This window comes from Falco cherrug, chromosome 3, assembly GCF_023634085.1.
Source record: "Falco cherrug isolate bFalChe1 chromosome 3, bFalChe1.pri, whole genome shotgun sequence".
Lineage (NCBI taxonomy): Eukaryota > Metazoa > Chordata > Aves > Falconiformes > Falconidae > Falco > Falco cherrug.
Genome location: NC_073699.1, coordinates 100,371,971 through 100,388,945, shown reverse-complemented (window position 1 = coordinate 100,388,945; position 16,975 = coordinate 100,371,971). Strand labels below are relative to the sequence as shown.

At 51.6% G+C, this 16,975-nt stretch overlaps 1 protein-coding gene across 3 annotated transcripts in view; it reads right to left on the bottom strand.

The window, feature by feature from the left end:
• The window catches only part of E2F3 (E2F transcription factor 3), a 43,967-nt gene extending 33,304 nt beyond the window's left edge, over positions 1-10,663 (bottom strand). For 2 of the 3 annotated variants that reach the window (XM_055705481.1, XM_055705482.1), the window contains exon 1: positions 10,057-10,663. In XM_055705481.1, the coding sequence (XP_055561456.1) occupies positions 10,057-10,368 (312 nt within the window). In that variant the 5' untranslated portion in view covers positions 10,369-10,663. Of the gene's footprint in view, positions 1-9,368; positions 9,513-10,056 lie in introns of those variants that run through there. The other variant, XM_055705483.1, reaches the window with a different exon arrangement.
• Between the last annotated feature and the right edge of the window lie 6,312 nt (positions 10,664-16,975).

Sequence of the window (16,975 nt, the reverse complement as noted above, 5' to 3'; positions counted from 1 at the left end):
CCAAGTCGTACCAAAAGCCACCTGAATTTCCCTCTGACTGTCATATGCAATTTCCCATGTTCATTTATGTCATTTTCGCAGCCTCAGTTTGAGAGAACAATTCTCAGCTCAGCACGACAGAGCGGCAATACAGAGGGGCATGCAGAACATTAGCAGTTGGTTTATAACATGCTAATGTGAAGTGGGGAAAAAAAATCACCGAGGCAGCTCTTATGCTCAAGAACCAGAGAAAGAAAACGAGCAGCTTGCTTATGCTTTCAGGACACCGTCTTTTGCAAAAAAGACCTTTCCCTAACCCCTGATTCCTGAGGGGAAAGAAAGAATAAACCCAGTGAAATACCCACTGTCAAGACAAAGCAGCCAGTGAAAATGCCATTATAATTTTTCAAGCCCTCCCTGCCCCCACCTCTAGTACTAAGCTGTCTTTTCCACCTGCTCAAGAGGTTTGGGCTTAAAAAGAGTACTACAGCCGAGTTGTGAAGTTTCAGCTTCCTCTCACCCGACTCGCAGCTTTACATAACTCCCAAGAGACATTTTCAGGCTACAGATACCACGGAGCTGGGAGAATTTAAAAAAAAAGAAAGAAAAAAAGAAGGAAAAAAAAAAAAAGAAGGCAGCGCAGAAGCATTATACGGCAGTTTGGATCTGGGTTACTTGGAGCCACTTAATAAAAGTCTTACCATGAAAAGTAAAACTTTATTCCACAGCGCCGAGGGCCAGGATTATCCGTGCGTGCAATAGCCCTGATCAGCACCCTCCATCTGCCCCGCGCGGGGCTCTCTGCCTGCCGTCCCCAGGCTGCGGCGGCAGATAACGCCCGGCCGGGGCACCCCTGCCACCTCGGGCAGTATTTCTGTCCCGCTCGGCGCCAGCGTGCCACTGCCTAAGCATTATTATAAAAAAAATTCTGCGCCTATCTCTGTTCGCCACGAGTGGGGAGAATGGCCTCATTGCAGGAGCCCCGATAAAAGCTCCAACAAGACAGCTTTCAGATATCGCCACACAAAAGCCTTCTGTGCGAGCTGTGACCAACATCAATTCCCGCTACGCGAAGACATTAGACAAAGTGTGAACCAGCTTACTGTACGGGGACAAAAACCCGACTGTCAACGTGTGGGACCAACGCTGTCTAAAAACACAGCGCTGGCGAGGCAAAATAACACCAGCATATATACATGGTAATTGCCATTTAATTCCAGAGTTAGCAGCACAAGAAAACAAGTACTGAGGGCACTATTAGGTTACTAGCATCACCCAAGACATTATAATTCCATATCATTCCCTTTCTAGTGTCGCTGGGTGGAAAAACCACTCGCAAACCAGCAGATGTTAACACAGCCCCCAAGCAGAAGGCGAGGGAAAGCTCCGTTTCCATCACAGCAGCAGCCACAGAATGCAGCAAGCCCTCCAGACTTGCTCCTTTCAGTACATGGTAGACAACCTGATCCAGGCAAACGGCCATTCCACCTCCGGTACAAGACAAAACCCTTTTTGCCCATCACTCTATATTTTTACACATTTATCTTCTCACACTGGGGTAGCACCCAAAAAGCCAGAAGCATACTGTCAACATAAACGGGCCGTACCAATATAAACGCCAGGCCACAAGGTTACTTTTTTTTTTTTATTATTTCCAGCCCTGAAATTTGCCAGATGATGCTTCTTAAATGGGAGTTGAGGTAGGAGGGATGCAAGCAAGTCTACGCGCTGGCTTGTTTCTGACCGACACACAAGGGAAATTGGAAAGCAAAGTTTTATACTGAGCATAGTACACTCCCTCCACAGAGAAGTGTTTCACTCTAAAATTACATCTGTACTTCAAAATACATTTAAAAAAAGGCATGAAATCCTCTGGTTCAGATTCAGTAGCTTGCAGAAAAAAAAAATCTATCTCTTGCTGCACTCCAATTTTAGTAACATTTTGTAACCAACGGGTAGAATCAAAATTAACACAGTCATCGTTAGAAAGAAGTAGAGTGGATCGATAAGCCTGACATGATATGTAAGAATTTGACTCCTGCACCACACAGCGACAGCCACCGCTGGGTCCTTTTAATGTCACCTTAATTAACAAGGAAGGAAGTTTGCCAATGAGTTTCTTCCCCCACCCCACTTTCTAGCTGTGAGTTACACAAAACATAACAACCTTTGAACCAACAGCTGTACAACAACCAAAACCACCAAAACCTGGATAGTGTTGTCAAGAGGAGAAGCCTGTCAAGAAGTTCATTAATGAAAATCACTTCTAAAATCTATGTGTACATCAACCAACGCACGCACACACCACCACATGGATCAGGGATGCTGGAGCTGAAGCAGCCAGGGCTAAGCAGATACGTCTGGTTATCCAGTTTCTGAATACAATTTCTTTTTACTGAAAATAATTGTATGTTTTCTACCAGTTTTCACAGATCTTTGCAAAATAACTGGTGGCTTGCAATGCCTACGTGACTCAAAAATCCCCTTATAAAGGCACAGATAATATACATATTTTATTTATGAACATACATATAAATATTTTTATTCTATTAAAATAAATATTAAATAATTTATTTTAATAAAACAAAATTTTATTAAGAATAAAAATACAATAGCAGCCTCTGGTTTTAACAGTGGTTTGTTCATAGAAAGCTTGAGCTACCAAGAACCCGACGCCTGCAGCACTGCAACAGAACATCCCGGGAAGCACCCAAGATCTTCCTAAAAACCAGGTGCCAGAGCTTTGAGGCAGGGCACCGAGAGCGCAGACAGCCCGAGGCGGTGGACACCGCTGGGCCTAGCAGCTGCCACACACGAGCTGGACGGGACCTTGGCAGTAATGCTGGTGATCAAATTAAGTCTCCCACTTCACCAAAGTGGCGGAACGGGGTGCTGGGTGGACTTCTAGGGGTAGGAACAAGCAGAAGCCCTACTCGTTCTCGCAGAACGCGGTCACACGGCGGGTGCCGGCTGATTCCGCAGAGGCCATCTGCAGCGCTCCACCTCTCCTTCCCAGCTTAGGGCCAGGCCAAGCCCTGCAGCACCAGAGCCCGAAAGCTGCAGGGACGGCGACCAGCACCTCCACCTTCACCCTGCCACAGCTCACGTCAACAGCTGCTCACGAGTGTGACAGGGAGGCACGACACACGCCATCAGCCACAGGCAAGCATGGGTCGCCAACGGCCACCAACACGTTCGTGATATCCTCATACAGCGTGAAAGGCTGCAATGCACGAAATGGAACGCTGCTACCGCGTAGCAGAGGCCATCTTCAGTCTGCTCTGGCTTCATCGACACCAAGCGGAACTCTTACCTCTTCCCTTTACAGGGCCTGCAGATGGAAAGATTTCCCACAGCTCACACCGGGCTCACGTTGAGCCCACAAGGCATTAAGAACCCCACAAGATGCAGCACATCGCAGCGCCATCCAAGCAGACCTGGAGACACCCATGCCAGCCATAGCACTTCCAAGTGTGGTTTTGGACCAGCTTACTTGAGGAAAACAGAAGTGAAATAGTTCCCTTTTAAAGATGTGATAAATTGGGCAATTTTGCCAAGTCTGTCTTCCAACAGAACTGAAATTGAAACCAAGTCCAAAGCAGCAGCAGCACCTCAAGCGCCCGAGCAGCCGCATCCCGTGGGCACCAGCAGCCCCCTCCCACCACTGCCCTGGCCACGCGGAGGGGCTTTCTGCTCCCCACGGCCACAAACCCAATTCCGCTCTGGAAAAGTAATGCAGGAAGCCATTAACTCTGCCAGCCAAAACAAAAGCCTGAAGTCCAGCTTAGTCACTGGTAAGGATGAGAGTTGCCACCATATATACACACTGGGTGCTGCCAGCTGTAAATGAGATTATTTGCAGAGACTGTAAAACCTGGAGATTTAGTTACACTAAGAGCTTTCCATCTGCTGAAGCCCTGCTCTGGGTAGGGCGGGATGCCCGGTACCACCATCGGTGCAAGCAGCTCAGCTGCACCCAAGTCATGGTCACCAGCCCAGCCCTAGCAGGCAGCTCCTGCATGAGCCCGAGTCCCCTCCCAGCCCGCTGCACCTCCAATCCCACCACCAGCGCTGTGGCCCACAGCCCCACGCCCACCTTCGGAAGCAACGCCAGAAGGTTTCAGAGATGTCATCCTTGCCACTACAAAGAAAAGCCTCATGTTGTCGTTTGTCACCCAGTTGCCCTCCCAGGTGCTCTGGATAGGAGGGGTGGGCTGGGGTCCCCTCCCACAGCCACACCAGACCCACCGCCCCGCCCAGGGCAGGGGGTCTCCAAAGAATGCTGCTGCCGCGTTTTGCTTTTTGCAGCCCAGGCTTTCTGATGAGGCATCCCCAGAGCTGTGGGGCACACTCAGCCCCCCTGCTCCGCATCTCCCACTGCCCCCTGGGCCAGGCAAGGGCTTGTGAAACAAGCTGGTCCGAGAGGGTCTCAAGGTCCCCCTAGATCTGCAAAGTGGGGCGGCCATGTCCTCACATCATCCTTCAAAGCTGCCAGTGTCCAAAAGCTTCACAAGTGAAAACTCACAACGAACAGACGTGTTTGTTTACACACCCATGCAGTTCTTTTATAAAAGGACACCTTTAAGGTTAATGGCTTTCACTTCTGCAGAAATGAAATAGCCTAGTACCCTCCAGCTCAGAGAGGACAACTGAGGACGGAAGATAAAGCATCATAAACTGTGTAGAGAAACGTATGAGCAAATCATTCTCCCCTACCACAATATCTCAGATCATGCCCTAAGACCAGACAGCAAGTTCAAAACTGAAAGGGAAAAAAAGCAGAAAAATAAAATTTTTTTCTTCCACACAAGACAGCAAAATCATAGCTAGAACTCGTTGCTACGTAAGGTCAGAACTACAACCAGATTCAAAGAGGGATTAGACAAAAACCACAGGCCCTTGGTGGCTACAAAAGTCCTTGTAACCCCTGCCCAAGAAAGCGCTCTCGAAGCAAGCAGACGGGCTGTCTGTGCAAGCCCTCTTCTCGTGTTCCTTCCTCAAACGCCTGCCACGGGCATACTCAGAGGAGCAGCAGGAGGACCCCTCATCTTGCAAAATACAGCTGTTCCCAAGTTTAAAGGTTTTTTTGCCTTTTTTTTTTTAATGCTTGCACAAACTTAAATGAGCTCACTGTAGAAATTAACAAAGCAGCACAGACATACTTGAGATAAAGTGAGAGGAAAGAAAAATGCCTTTAATTGCTCAATCAGTTGAAGCAGCCTCTACAGAAGAATAAACGGGCTGTGACGTGACCCATACCCAGCCGTCGGCAAGCAGGCTGGTGGCACCGAGAAGATGCCTTCGTGGTGAGAACAGGCATGACCAACCTTAGAAGACCGAGGCTCGGGGAACCGATTGAATGCCTCAACACCACCATGTGGGAAACCTCCTGTGTCCTTCCTTCACCTCGCTCAGCCCACCTTGGCCCCCTATACCCACTACCTACCGCCCGCCAGACCTAATGCTCACCAAGCCCAGCGGTTTCCCCTTGTTAAAGCAGTGGAAAGCAGCCACTGCGCGCGTGGGTGCTCCCCAAGCACCGAGGTGGAAGAGCTGCCCGGCCAGGGGCAGGGCAAAGGAGATGCTGCAGAGGAAAGGGCGAGGGAGAAGCAAGCCTGCTCCCTCCAGTAACAGTAGAGCTTTTGAGCGGCTCAGCTGCTCATGGACACCTGCCAGAAGCCCTTCTCATCATGGGGCTGCTGTACTTCGGCAGTCAGGGTGCAGACTCTGTGCTGGGCTCTGCGCGTGGGTAGCGAGGCTGTCAGCAGGCGCAGCAAGCTCCAGGCTATCCCTGCCTGCTTCCCTTCGGATGCCTGCTCCCCACTCGATGCTTGTTGGCACGGGTAGGGCGATCAGGATTTATACCTCTTTGAACTTTCCTCAGGCAGCTGTGCCAAAGGACCATGTGGTACCTCCTTGGGCTCAGAAGCAGCCTGTTGCTGGAAGAGATGGTTTTAAACCAAAGAAACTCCTTAAAACAGCTATTCAAAAAGCAAAGGCCCCGGGCTCACACTAGTGCTCACTTCTAGTAATACAAACTATCAGGCAGAAAAACACAAAAATGGGTCCCACTATGAAGACACCCGTGTCTTCGCAAACTTTTTAATTCCTGCAAAACAAGGAAAAGCTCCTTGCTAACTGCCCGCTTCCTTTATGCGACTTCTAAGGTTTTTCTCCCATACCTCAAATCCTCATTCAGAATTTACGTCCTCTTTGGCCTGCTCCTTCACCTAACACCTAGGAGAAAGATCGTGCCTTGCACCATTTCCCCCCCCCCCCCCCTTTCCAGCTGTGACTTGCTGAGAAGGAGGGAGGAAGAGGTGCTTTCTAAACCACCAGAAAAAAAATGAGAGAGGTGCTAAGTATTCAGTTTGGAAATGTAAATCCTCCCGCCCCTTTCTGAAGTATGCCGAACCAGCCTCTCCACAGCTCATGTCATCTAAAGGCCACAGGAGTTCTCTAAAGATATTGTTGTTAAGAGGATTTAGCCCCTTTTAAAAAGGACTTAACATGTGGGTGGTGTCTCCATTTAAGCATTTTCTCATGGCTAAGAAAATGGCCCTCTTCTTAAAGGCTTATCTTTATAACCCAAGGACAGTAAGAAAGTCTCCACTATTTGAATTAGAAACATTTTGAGCAGCTGGCTTTTCTAGCAGCCCCAGTTTTAAGTAGTGGGATTTCCAAGAGGTAGTGACTTTCTCACACCATGGGAGAAGGCAACACCAGCAAGAACACTGTTGGGGTACCTCGTCAGACATTAATTTCACCCATGTTTTTATAAGGAGCTGAGCTGATTTGCAGCCCACCGCCACCAAAAGGGCACGGTGTCCCTGCCCCTGCGCCCTCTCCCCGGCCACTGCCTTCCCTTCATGGTCCCTGGCACATCCCAGACCTTCCATTAGCCGATTCAAGCTGCCTGCCCAGCAGAAAAAAAATGTATTTATTTTGCTCAGGGTTAATTTTTTCCATCCTGGGAAGCCTGAGGTTGCAGAAGGGAAGAGGGGAAGTGGCACCAGCCCTCGGCAGGGCACGGGGGAGCACGCAGGACCACCCACCCCATCTCTGGAGGCTTTCCTTCCCCAGGAGCACAAGCCAACCGTTGCGCTCTGCAAGGGTTAATTCTTAATTACCACTGGTGTTTAAGCCATGGCAGGGGTTCAGATCTACCCAGTAACACTTTTTATTAACTCCACAGGAATGGTGAAAGAGCTCCTGGAGTTGAAAGGGTGGCCAGGCTAGGTCACAGCCCCCCAGAGCCTGGGCTCACCGGGGTACCACAGCCCAGTTAGCAGCCTTCGGCCGCAGCAGCCAGCATGACAGGCAGTGATGGAGCCAGGGCAGTGACGGAGGAAGGAACAGGTTCCAGGCTGCATCCAGGTACCTGCCTGGGAGAGGGAGGAGTGTGTAAACTCTCAGCACTCTGGGGCTGGAGCCACCTGTTATTACGGGCTAGGCCACTTTTCAAGGCTTTTCCAGCACTGTTACACTTAACACAACCATAGATAAAAGTAACAAACGAATTCCCAGGGCTTGGGGGAAGAGGGGGGGAAGCAGCTTACTTTGGCAAACAAAACATTTTCATTTGCTGGTACAGGCAAACACCTCCCCGCACAGCCCAAACGGTGCCGGGTACCGCCTCCTCTCCCATCTTACCCTGGTTTATGTTTGGAAGCGATGCATGGGTTGCCAGTGCAGTTATATCTGCAAAGCCAGAGTATTTCCATAACCCTAACCAACGCAGAGGTGCCGGCCAAATTTTAGACTTCTCCCTATAGTCTTTTGCATTGCAGGGTCTTGCTGGGGTTCTCAAACTCCATGTGCTACTTGCAATTCAACTGATCAAGTGTTCAATTTTCTATCAGTGCCACTTGCCCAAGCTTGCTGCCTCAGCTACCCAGCATTTTCTCACTCCTCTCACCAGTCTGAGATCGGTTTCACAAAAAACCTCAGCCAGGAGCCAACCAGGAAAATACCCTTGCCTCCCAGCCCTGGAAAATCCTCAATGAGTTTTGAGGAAAACCAAGGAGGAGCTGGAGAACTGCAAAAGGGCTGTACCATGTCGCCCCAGCCCTGGCAAATAGCTTGCGGAGCAGAAAGCCCAGGCAGAGCACTGGGGTGCTTCAGCCTTACTTCCCAAAATGACAGGTCTGGAGCCAAGCGGTGTGGTGGCTCCGAGGGGGGCACTCACCCAGCACCGCCGTCGGGGCAGAGCAGGATGCGCAGCCCCTTTCCTGGCACGTGCCGTAGGTGCCTTATCGCCCTGGGAGGGTGCCAGCCACAGCCTAGGGACACCACCGGCCTGACCACACTCTTCCTCCCCCATCCCACATCTCTTCCCTAAAGGAAAGGTGGGGGCTGAGGGCGTACAACAAACTCACGACTTGCAAGGGGACTTTTTTTTTTTTGCAGGCAAAGCCCAAAAGTGCCTGTCTTGCTTCAAAACCTTTAAGGTGGAAAGAATCTTCTTAGTTTTTTATGGCCAGGAGTTCCTCCTATTAGAGGAGTGAACAGTATACCAAAAAAAAAAAATTCACTAAATTCATTATTTAAAGGTCTTGTAGCACCTGTTAAGAAGAAATTTTAGGAGCCCCCTATGACAGCATTCCTCCCGCAAAGCCAAGAAGAGGCTGTAGAATTACTGTCCCAGCATCATCCTGTTGCAAACACTCCTTTGTACCCATTCACCACCACCTTCTAGGAATGAAACCATCCTGCAGGACAGCCAAATATTTACAAAACGGCTTGAACCAACCTGCTTGTCACCAAGCACCGTTAGGGTACGCTGAAGACCAAGAGCACCGGGAAAAAAAATAATAATCAATTATCTTTTACAGCAAAGATGCTTATTAAAAAAAAAAAAAACAACAAACAACCCAAACCAAAACTTTTGACTGGGATTTGAGGAGCCTTGCAACTTGCACCCCCACCTCAGCAGGCAGTACCTGTGAGGCCCCCGCTCCATCTGCCCTCGGGGTCTCCCAGCCCGGCCGAAGCCACAACCCGCTGCTCCCAAGCTCTTGCAAAACTATTTCAGGATTCCAGCAGCATCCCACACCTGGACCATCACCGACTGGGGGCAGGGGGTGGGGTGGGTGCGGAGGTTAAAACCCCTTTTATCCGGGAAGGGGTGCGCTGGGGTGGGGGGCGGCTTAGCCATGCCATGCTGCCGGGCGGGGGTCGTGATGCCCCACACCCCCCAACTCGGTGGGTTCCCCGAGAGCCGAGCGCGCACCCGAAAACACCGAGGACAAAGAAAACGCACGAGGGGGGGGGGTGGGGGGAAGCGGAATATTTTTTTTTGGGGGGGGTGTGTGAGATTTTAAAGAGGGGCCGTAAATTTTGAAGGGGGTGGGGGATGGGTGCGCGCCGCCGCCCCAGGAGTCACTGACCTGCTGCAGGGGCATGGCTGGGCGGCGGGGACGGGGGCGGCCGGCCGGCGGTCGGGCTGTCCCAGGCCAGAGGCAGCAGGAGGAGGAGGAGGAGGAGGAAGCGGCGTCCCCCTCCCCGCCCGCCCCGGCTCCCAGTCACAGCCGCGGCCTCCGCGCACGTGTGCCAGACGTCACCGGCGGCTCCGGGGGTGAAGCGGAGACACCGGCGGGGCACGGCACGGCCCGGCCCCCCGCCCCGGGGCAGCGGCGCCCTTCCCGGCCGGCCCGGGACTCCTCGCCCCGTGCGGCGAGGACCTGCCCCCCGCCCCCTTCATCCCACCCCTCTTTTTTTTTTTCCTTTTTCTTCCTCCCCCTTTTTTTTCTTTTCCTCCTCCTTTCCCCCTTTTTTATTCTCCTCTTTTTTCATTCCCTTTTGTTTTTCCTGGTTTTCCCCCTTTTCCCCCCCCCCCCCCTCTTTTTTTTTTCTTCTCCTTTTAAACAAGACCCGGCAGCCGGGTGGGTGGGAAGGAGGCAGGAAAGTTTTATTGCAACAAAGCGCTGCCTCCGCCTTTCCTGCCCTGCCCACCCACCCCCCCACGCACCCGCACCCCGCCCGCCCCCGGACAGCGGCGGGGAGAGGGCCTGCCTGGCGCTTATCCCCCACCGTCCCCTTCACCCTCCCGCGGGGACGGGGGAAAAAAAAAATTACCGGGGGGCGGCCTCCGCCTCCGCCGAGAGCGGGCTGCAGCAGCGCCGTCCTGCCGGCGGGTCCGTGGGGGGTGCAGTACAGCGAGCTGCCAGCGGGCTGGCCCCCATCCGCCGCCGGGGCAAAGGCACCGGGAGCCTGGGAAGCGGCGGCGGAGACAACACCGGGCGTCCCCGCCGCCGCGCCGGTGCTGCGGATCTGGATGAAGGTGCCGGCGGCAAAGCGGGCCGGGAAGCCGGCGGGGGCTGCTCTGGAGTCCGTGGACGGTGCGGGCGGCGGCGCTGCCGGGGCCGGCGGCTGGAGTCCCCTTCTCATCCTTCCCTCCGGGTCTGTCCCCGCAGCCGCGTCTCCTCCTCCCCCCGGTCCCTCCCCCCCCCGGCCTTCCCAGCTCCTTTCCTCCTCGATGCCGAGGCCCCGCGCAAAATACTGGGGGCTGCGGGTGCCGGGGGGGCCCCGGCTGCAGGATGCGGGGCGCCGGGGGGGGACGGAGGCGGTGGGGCGGGCAGATGCGGCGGATGGAGCGGGGCCGCTCCCGCTGTGTGGGGCCGGCTGGAAAATGGCTCCAGGAAGCGGCTGCTGCTGACAATGAATGAAGGGAAAGGAGACGGGTTACGCGCCAAGGGCCTCCCGCGAAACTCGGATTTCCCGCCCTCTTTTCAAACCAAATTTGCATGTCCCCTCCCCCGGGGCGCGCCCCGCCCGCCTCGCTGCCTCATTGGCCCCCGCCGCCCTCCCCGCGGTCCAACGGGCCGCCACCTCCCCGCCCCCCTCCCTTCCCACTGGCCCGCCGCCGCCTCAATTTGCATACCGCCCCGCCGATTGGCTGCGGGGGCGAGGCTGGGGGATTCCCCCTCCGACGGGCCGGGATCCCGGTTCGCCGGCTCCCTGACAGTGACAGCTGCGGCGGCGCCTGCCCCAACGTGCCGGCCGGAGGGGCCACCCCGGCCCCGCCCCCGAGACCCGGCCCCACCCCTGGCCCCGCCCCCGGGGCCTGGCCCCGCCCCCTGGCTGCTACTAGCGGGGGGCCACGGGGCGCTCGCCCTGGCGAGCTCGGGGCGGCACCCGGCGGGGCGGGGGGGCGCAGCGAGACGTTTGGAGCCGCCCGGCCGCGGGGCCGCTCCGGGAGCCGGGGGAGCGCCTCCCGTCCTCCTCACGCACCGGCACCCACGGAGCCCCCGGCCGGCCCCAGGCGCCCGGCTGCTCTGCCCGAGGCAGCCCGCGCCCCGCGGCACGTCCCCGCTCCCGGCCGCACGGCCTGCGGCAGGCAAAGCGGCGCAGCGCTGCCCTCCGGCTGTCCCCGCTGCCGGGTTGTGTCGCCACCTGCGAGGTGCCCCCTTGACATAAGAAATGCCCCCCAGACTTAGAATGTGTCCCCCTAAGTCACAACATGTCCCCCGAACTTATTAAACGTCCCCTTAACTTATAAATAGCCCTCTTGACTTACAAAATGCCCCCTTAACTTACTCGATGTCCCATTTAATTATTATAAAATGCCCCCTTAACTTAATCCCATATATTTATTAAAAAATGCCCCCTTAACTTATAACATGCCCCTTTGACATATCAAATGGCCCATTCACCTATAAAACACCCTCTTGACTTATAAAATGCCCCCTTGTCATACGAAATGCCCCTTAACTTACAAAAGGCCCCCCTAACTTATAACATGCCCCCTTATTAAATGTCCCCTTAACATATAACATGCCCCCTTAACTTATGAAATGTCCCTTTAACTTATAAAATGTCCCCCAACTCATAACATGCCCCTTTAACTTATTAAATGCTCCCTTAACTTATAAAACTCCCCCTTCACTTATAAAATGGCCCATTCACTTATAAAATGTCCCTTTAACTTCTACAATGCCCCCCCTGCACCCTGTCCAGCACTCACTCGCCATGCCCAGTTTTCCCAGGTTTGTCCCCCCCGACAGAGGCAGCCCCTGCCACCGGTGCTCCCACAGGCACGTCCGGGCTGACGCTGCTGAACTGGGCAGGTTCAGACCCTTTCCCTTGAGAACTTTCCCGCCCCCCCCCACTAGCAGGTGCACCAACAAGTTCTTCACCTGCAACCCTGCCCGTAGGTGCCCTGGGTCGGAGCCCAGCTCAGGCACGGCGGATGCCTATGGAGCGATGCTGTTGCACGTAAAACGAGGTCATCTTCCGTTCTGGGCACGTTCTCCATGCAAGGAGGGAATTCTGCTCCATTTGGCACTGAGGAGGCCTGGAGGAAGCTACCGCATGGAGCTTTGCACGCTGCATGTTAGGGAGGACACAGCCTGGAGAGAATCCAGAGGAGCACGAGCACAATGAAACGTGGTCAGAAAAATGTGTCCTACTGCAAAGGCTGGCTTTTGTTTTGTTGGGCAAGAGGACATGGCAGTGGTGGTCTGACACACAAAAGGGATTGCTTTTCCTCTGTAGGGAAGGTAATGGACTTTTAAAGCAATATTAGTTTTAATCTAGAGAATTGGGGATCAATAGATATTGAAGTGAGGAAACCCTGCAGCAGCCCACCCAGGGATACTGGAGGGGTTTTAGCTGATGAGGAAGACTTCTTTTAGGTGGGATGGAAGTCTGGACTGAGCATCCAGGACCTCTCCAAGTCATCATTATGGTCCTTCCAGGCCAGGCAGGAGCAGGGATTGCCTGAAAAATGTCACCTTCTTCTACAGAACCTTACTGTTATTTAAAATTTGATCTAGATCTGCAGTTCTGCTACTGCAGACTGCTCTTAAAGAGTCAGCAACGCCCAACTTCACGGCCATGCACAGCGTGAGGCAGCTGAGAGCTGTGCTCAGTGTGCCTTGGCTGTGGCAGGCAGAGCAGCACCTCACTGGCCAGGTGAGGCACGTCCGCAGCAGATACCCAGAGAAACACAAATCTCTCCCCACTGCAAAATTCAGTCTTCTTCCTGAGCATCTTCTATGGTTTTCCCTTGCCACCCTCAGCTAACTACCCATGATGCGAGGGCGTCCTACGCCGGGACTCGCTGCCTCGCTACAGGGGCACATTCGAGGGGCAAAGCAGGGCAGACGCCGAGGAAGGAGGAAAGCAGGTGAAGGGGGAGGGAGAAGTCCAGAGAGAGAGAAATGCAGGGGCAGGTGGGCAGTAAGCTTGCTTATAGTTCAAAATAAAGATATTTATTTTTTTTCCCCATGTGTGGAAAAAGTAACACTACATTGCTTGTGCATATCCTAGAGGAAAGGGAATGGAAATAACAGGGAAGAATGGTGACTGTAGGCAGCTGGGAAAGGAGTAACGGGGACTTTTCAGGGAAGCGGGGAGAGGAAAAAAGTCACCCAGGAAACAATGTGGATAGAGACAAGAGTATTAAAAAAAAAAAAAGACAGAAAAAAGGGGCGGGGGGAAAGGAAATACTCAAGGATCCTGCAAAATAAGGAAAAGAGCCATGGGCCATGTTGTTATGTGATAACAAAAGCAATAAAGAAAGAAACAAGGTACAAACATAGCAAAGTGACAACAGCAAAACCAGAGAGTTCTTAGAGCAGGCCATTGAAGGGAAAGAACGGAGAAAGACTGAAGTATAAAAAGAGCCGTGTAGGTATAGCAGAAATAACCAGGATCCCAGGAGCAGGAGCAAGACACAGAGGGAGTGAAAGAGGCAGCGCACAGGCTAAGGCATGGTACGCTTCGGAGCTGACTTCTTTACATTGGTTCTGTCATTATCTAAGTCTCTAGTAGCTCATGGCTCTGTAAAGGGCATAAGTCAAGTGGCTGACATAAAGTAAAACTAAACAACTTTTAACAGGTAAATCCTACATTGTTTCTTTGTGTGTTGTTTTTCACTGTGAAGGAAAAGGGTCTGACTTAATGCATAAGAAAGGTTAAAAGTTTTCAAAAGCAAACAAAATCGTGTTACACTTGAACTGAACCGCAATAAATCCAGAAAGATAGTATCTATTTTTATATCAGAAAAAGAACAGAAAATAAATTCTTACCCCAGCAGGGGAAGAAACTCCACCAGGTAACATTTCCCTGTGACCAGATGTAAAAAGCTTGTCCCAGAAACGTGCACCAGCTGAACGGGATGGCCAGGAGATGCATCGCATATCGCCAGATCAGGAAGGTCGCACGTTCCCATCTCCTGGGAGTGGAGTTGTGCTGTGACTGTGGTGAGGCTGGTGGAGAAACTTCAAAGAAAAGCATTGGGGTCCACCTGAAACCCACCTTGCTGTCCACCAGCTGACTCACGCAGAAACCACTGCGGGAGGTGCTCTCTCTGTTCTTTAAACCCAGTTCTGTGGCAGGTATTTCAGCTTGCAACGGGACCTATCTAACGGGCAATTCACTTGCCAGAGCTAATGGAAGGAACCTAAAGAAAGCAGAAAGTAAAAGGTATGTCAGAAGTGTACAGACAGCTACGTAAAGGAAGCTCATTGCAGGCCCAAGAACCTCTGTTGGTCTATAAAAATAAAATTGCTGCCTGCTGGGATGCAGTCATCCAGGTATCTATCACAGAGAAAATACCCTGCGGAACTTGAAGGCTTAGGAGATACTATAATTAAGACTGATGTGCCACTGCAATTTATCTTTCCTTGTGAGTATGGTCTTTATCTGTATGATGACATGCCATTTTACCCAGACAGTGTCATTTAGGGAAAAGGCTGCGTTTGCCCTGAAAATGGATGGACCTATGTAATAAGGATTGCTTTCTTTGGGATTCTAACCGTCATTGCAGGCAGTGGAAGCGACAACAAAGATTGAGCCTTGTCTTGATGCTAAAATGGCTAAAAGCTGCCCTGGAGACCCGGATTCCAATGTGAACTTCTCCCCTGAAGAAGATTCTGAACAGCGTAAAAATAAAGACTACAAAAAAGTTCCCAAGTTAAAAAATAATGTCTCTAAGAAAGTATAGTAATGGACTACATAAACGTATAGCCCTGCATATGAAATAATTATGAAGACAGAAAATACTGAACAACTACTTCCTACATGGGACTTGCCAATCCTTCATACTGAATGAAAAACTGTGCGGGAATAACATTCACATAACAAAAGACTGCATCGTGCATACATGCAAGGGGCAGAACTGAGATTGTACAAAAAACCACCTTGAAGTCCTAAAAGGGACCTTTTTAATCTTTAAGAACTCAGTTGCTCAAATTTTGGAGCTTGGCTTCACAAGCATCCGAGGGGATGGGATTATGTGCTCCTGATCACACATCTGGAACACAACTTGCGTGAGAGCAAATGAACATCTGGGAGGAGTACTGAAAGCGGTGGGATACATGCTTCCTGCCGTCACTGACAGTGTGACATCCCACCATCCAGGTTATTGAAGAAGATGTTAAACACTGTGGGCCCCAGTATTGACCCCTACCAGACACCACTAATGACTGGCCTCCAACTGGATTTTGTGCTCTTGATAAGAACTCTCTGGGCCTCATAGTTCAGCAAATTCTCAGCCCACTACACTGTCCACTTAACACAACCCACATTTCATCCATTTGTCTACAAGGATGTTACAGGAGACACCGTCGAAAGCCTTGCTGAAGTCAAGATAACATCATCTGCTGCTCTCCCCTTGCCCACTGAACCAGTCGATCTCGCTGCAGAAGGCCATCAGGTTGATCAAGCATATCTTTGTCTTCATAAATCCAAGCTGACCACTCCCAACGACCTTCCTGTCCTTCATGTGCTTGGAAATGGTTTCCAGGATAATTTTTTCCATCATTTTCTTAGGGACTGAAGTGGGGCTGATGTTTTGGATTGGATCTGTAGTTCCCCAAGCCTCCTTCTTGCACTTCTTGAAGACAGGATTGATATTTGCTTTCTTCTAGTCATTAGGAACCTCTCCCCGTCGCTGTGAACTCTCACAGATTATCAAGAGTGGCCTCCCAGTGACATTGGCCAGCTCCCTCAGCACTAGGGGTACATCCCACCAGTTCCCCCCAATGTGTGTATGTACAGTTTGTTTAAATGTGCCCCAACTTGATCCTCCTCTACCTAGGGTAAATCCTCCTTTCTTGAGATCTTCCCACTGATCTCTCAGGAACCTGCTATTCCTGAAGGCAAGCCCTGCCAGTGAGGGCTGAGGCAAGGAAGGCATTTAGTACTGCAGCCTCTTCCATGTCCATGTCCTTTGTCATCAAGAACCTTTTCCCATTCAGCAGTGGGTCCACATCTTCCCTCACCTTCCTTTTGCTGTTGATGTACCTAGAGAAGCTCTTCCTGCTTTTCACATCCCTCCCCAGATTCAACTTCAGGTGGGCTTTGGCTTTCCTAACCCCATCCATGCACACTTGGACAGCATCTCCATATTATTGACAGGTCACTTGTCCCTGCTCCCACCTCTTACATGCTTCCTTCTTACCTTTGAGTTTTGTCAGGAGCTCCTTATTCATCTGTGCCAGCCTCTTTCTGCCTTTGTTTGAGTTCCAGCTCACTGGGATGGACTGATATTCAGCGTGGAGGAGGTCATTCCTGAAAACCAAATGATCTTCTGCTCTCCTCTTCTCTCCAGGACATTCTCCCACAGGATTCTCCTAGGAAGATACCTGAAAAAGCTGAAGTCTGATCTTTTTCAGCCTGGGTTGTGATCCTGCTTTTTGCCTTGCTCCCTCCACTCATGATTGCCACCTTAGGATGACATCTGAAGCAGCTACTAAATATTAGTGGATCTCTGCTCAACAATTGTAAGCTGTGATGTTTAGCATGTTTTACTTATCAGAAGAAAATAATTTTCAGAAAAATCAGAGCTAGCCTTGACCAAATTTCAAGGCTTTGCTTCAAAGAAAGGCCTGCCAGATTTCTTAAAGACAGCTTGTGTTCCTTTGTCTTGTTTGTCAAGCAGTTTAATAGTTCTGGCCAAAAAGTCAGACTGAGGCCATCATCTCTGTGGAATTTCAGACCTGATGACTTAGCTTTTAGAAGGCAACAGATGACTGAAAAACTGAGTCTC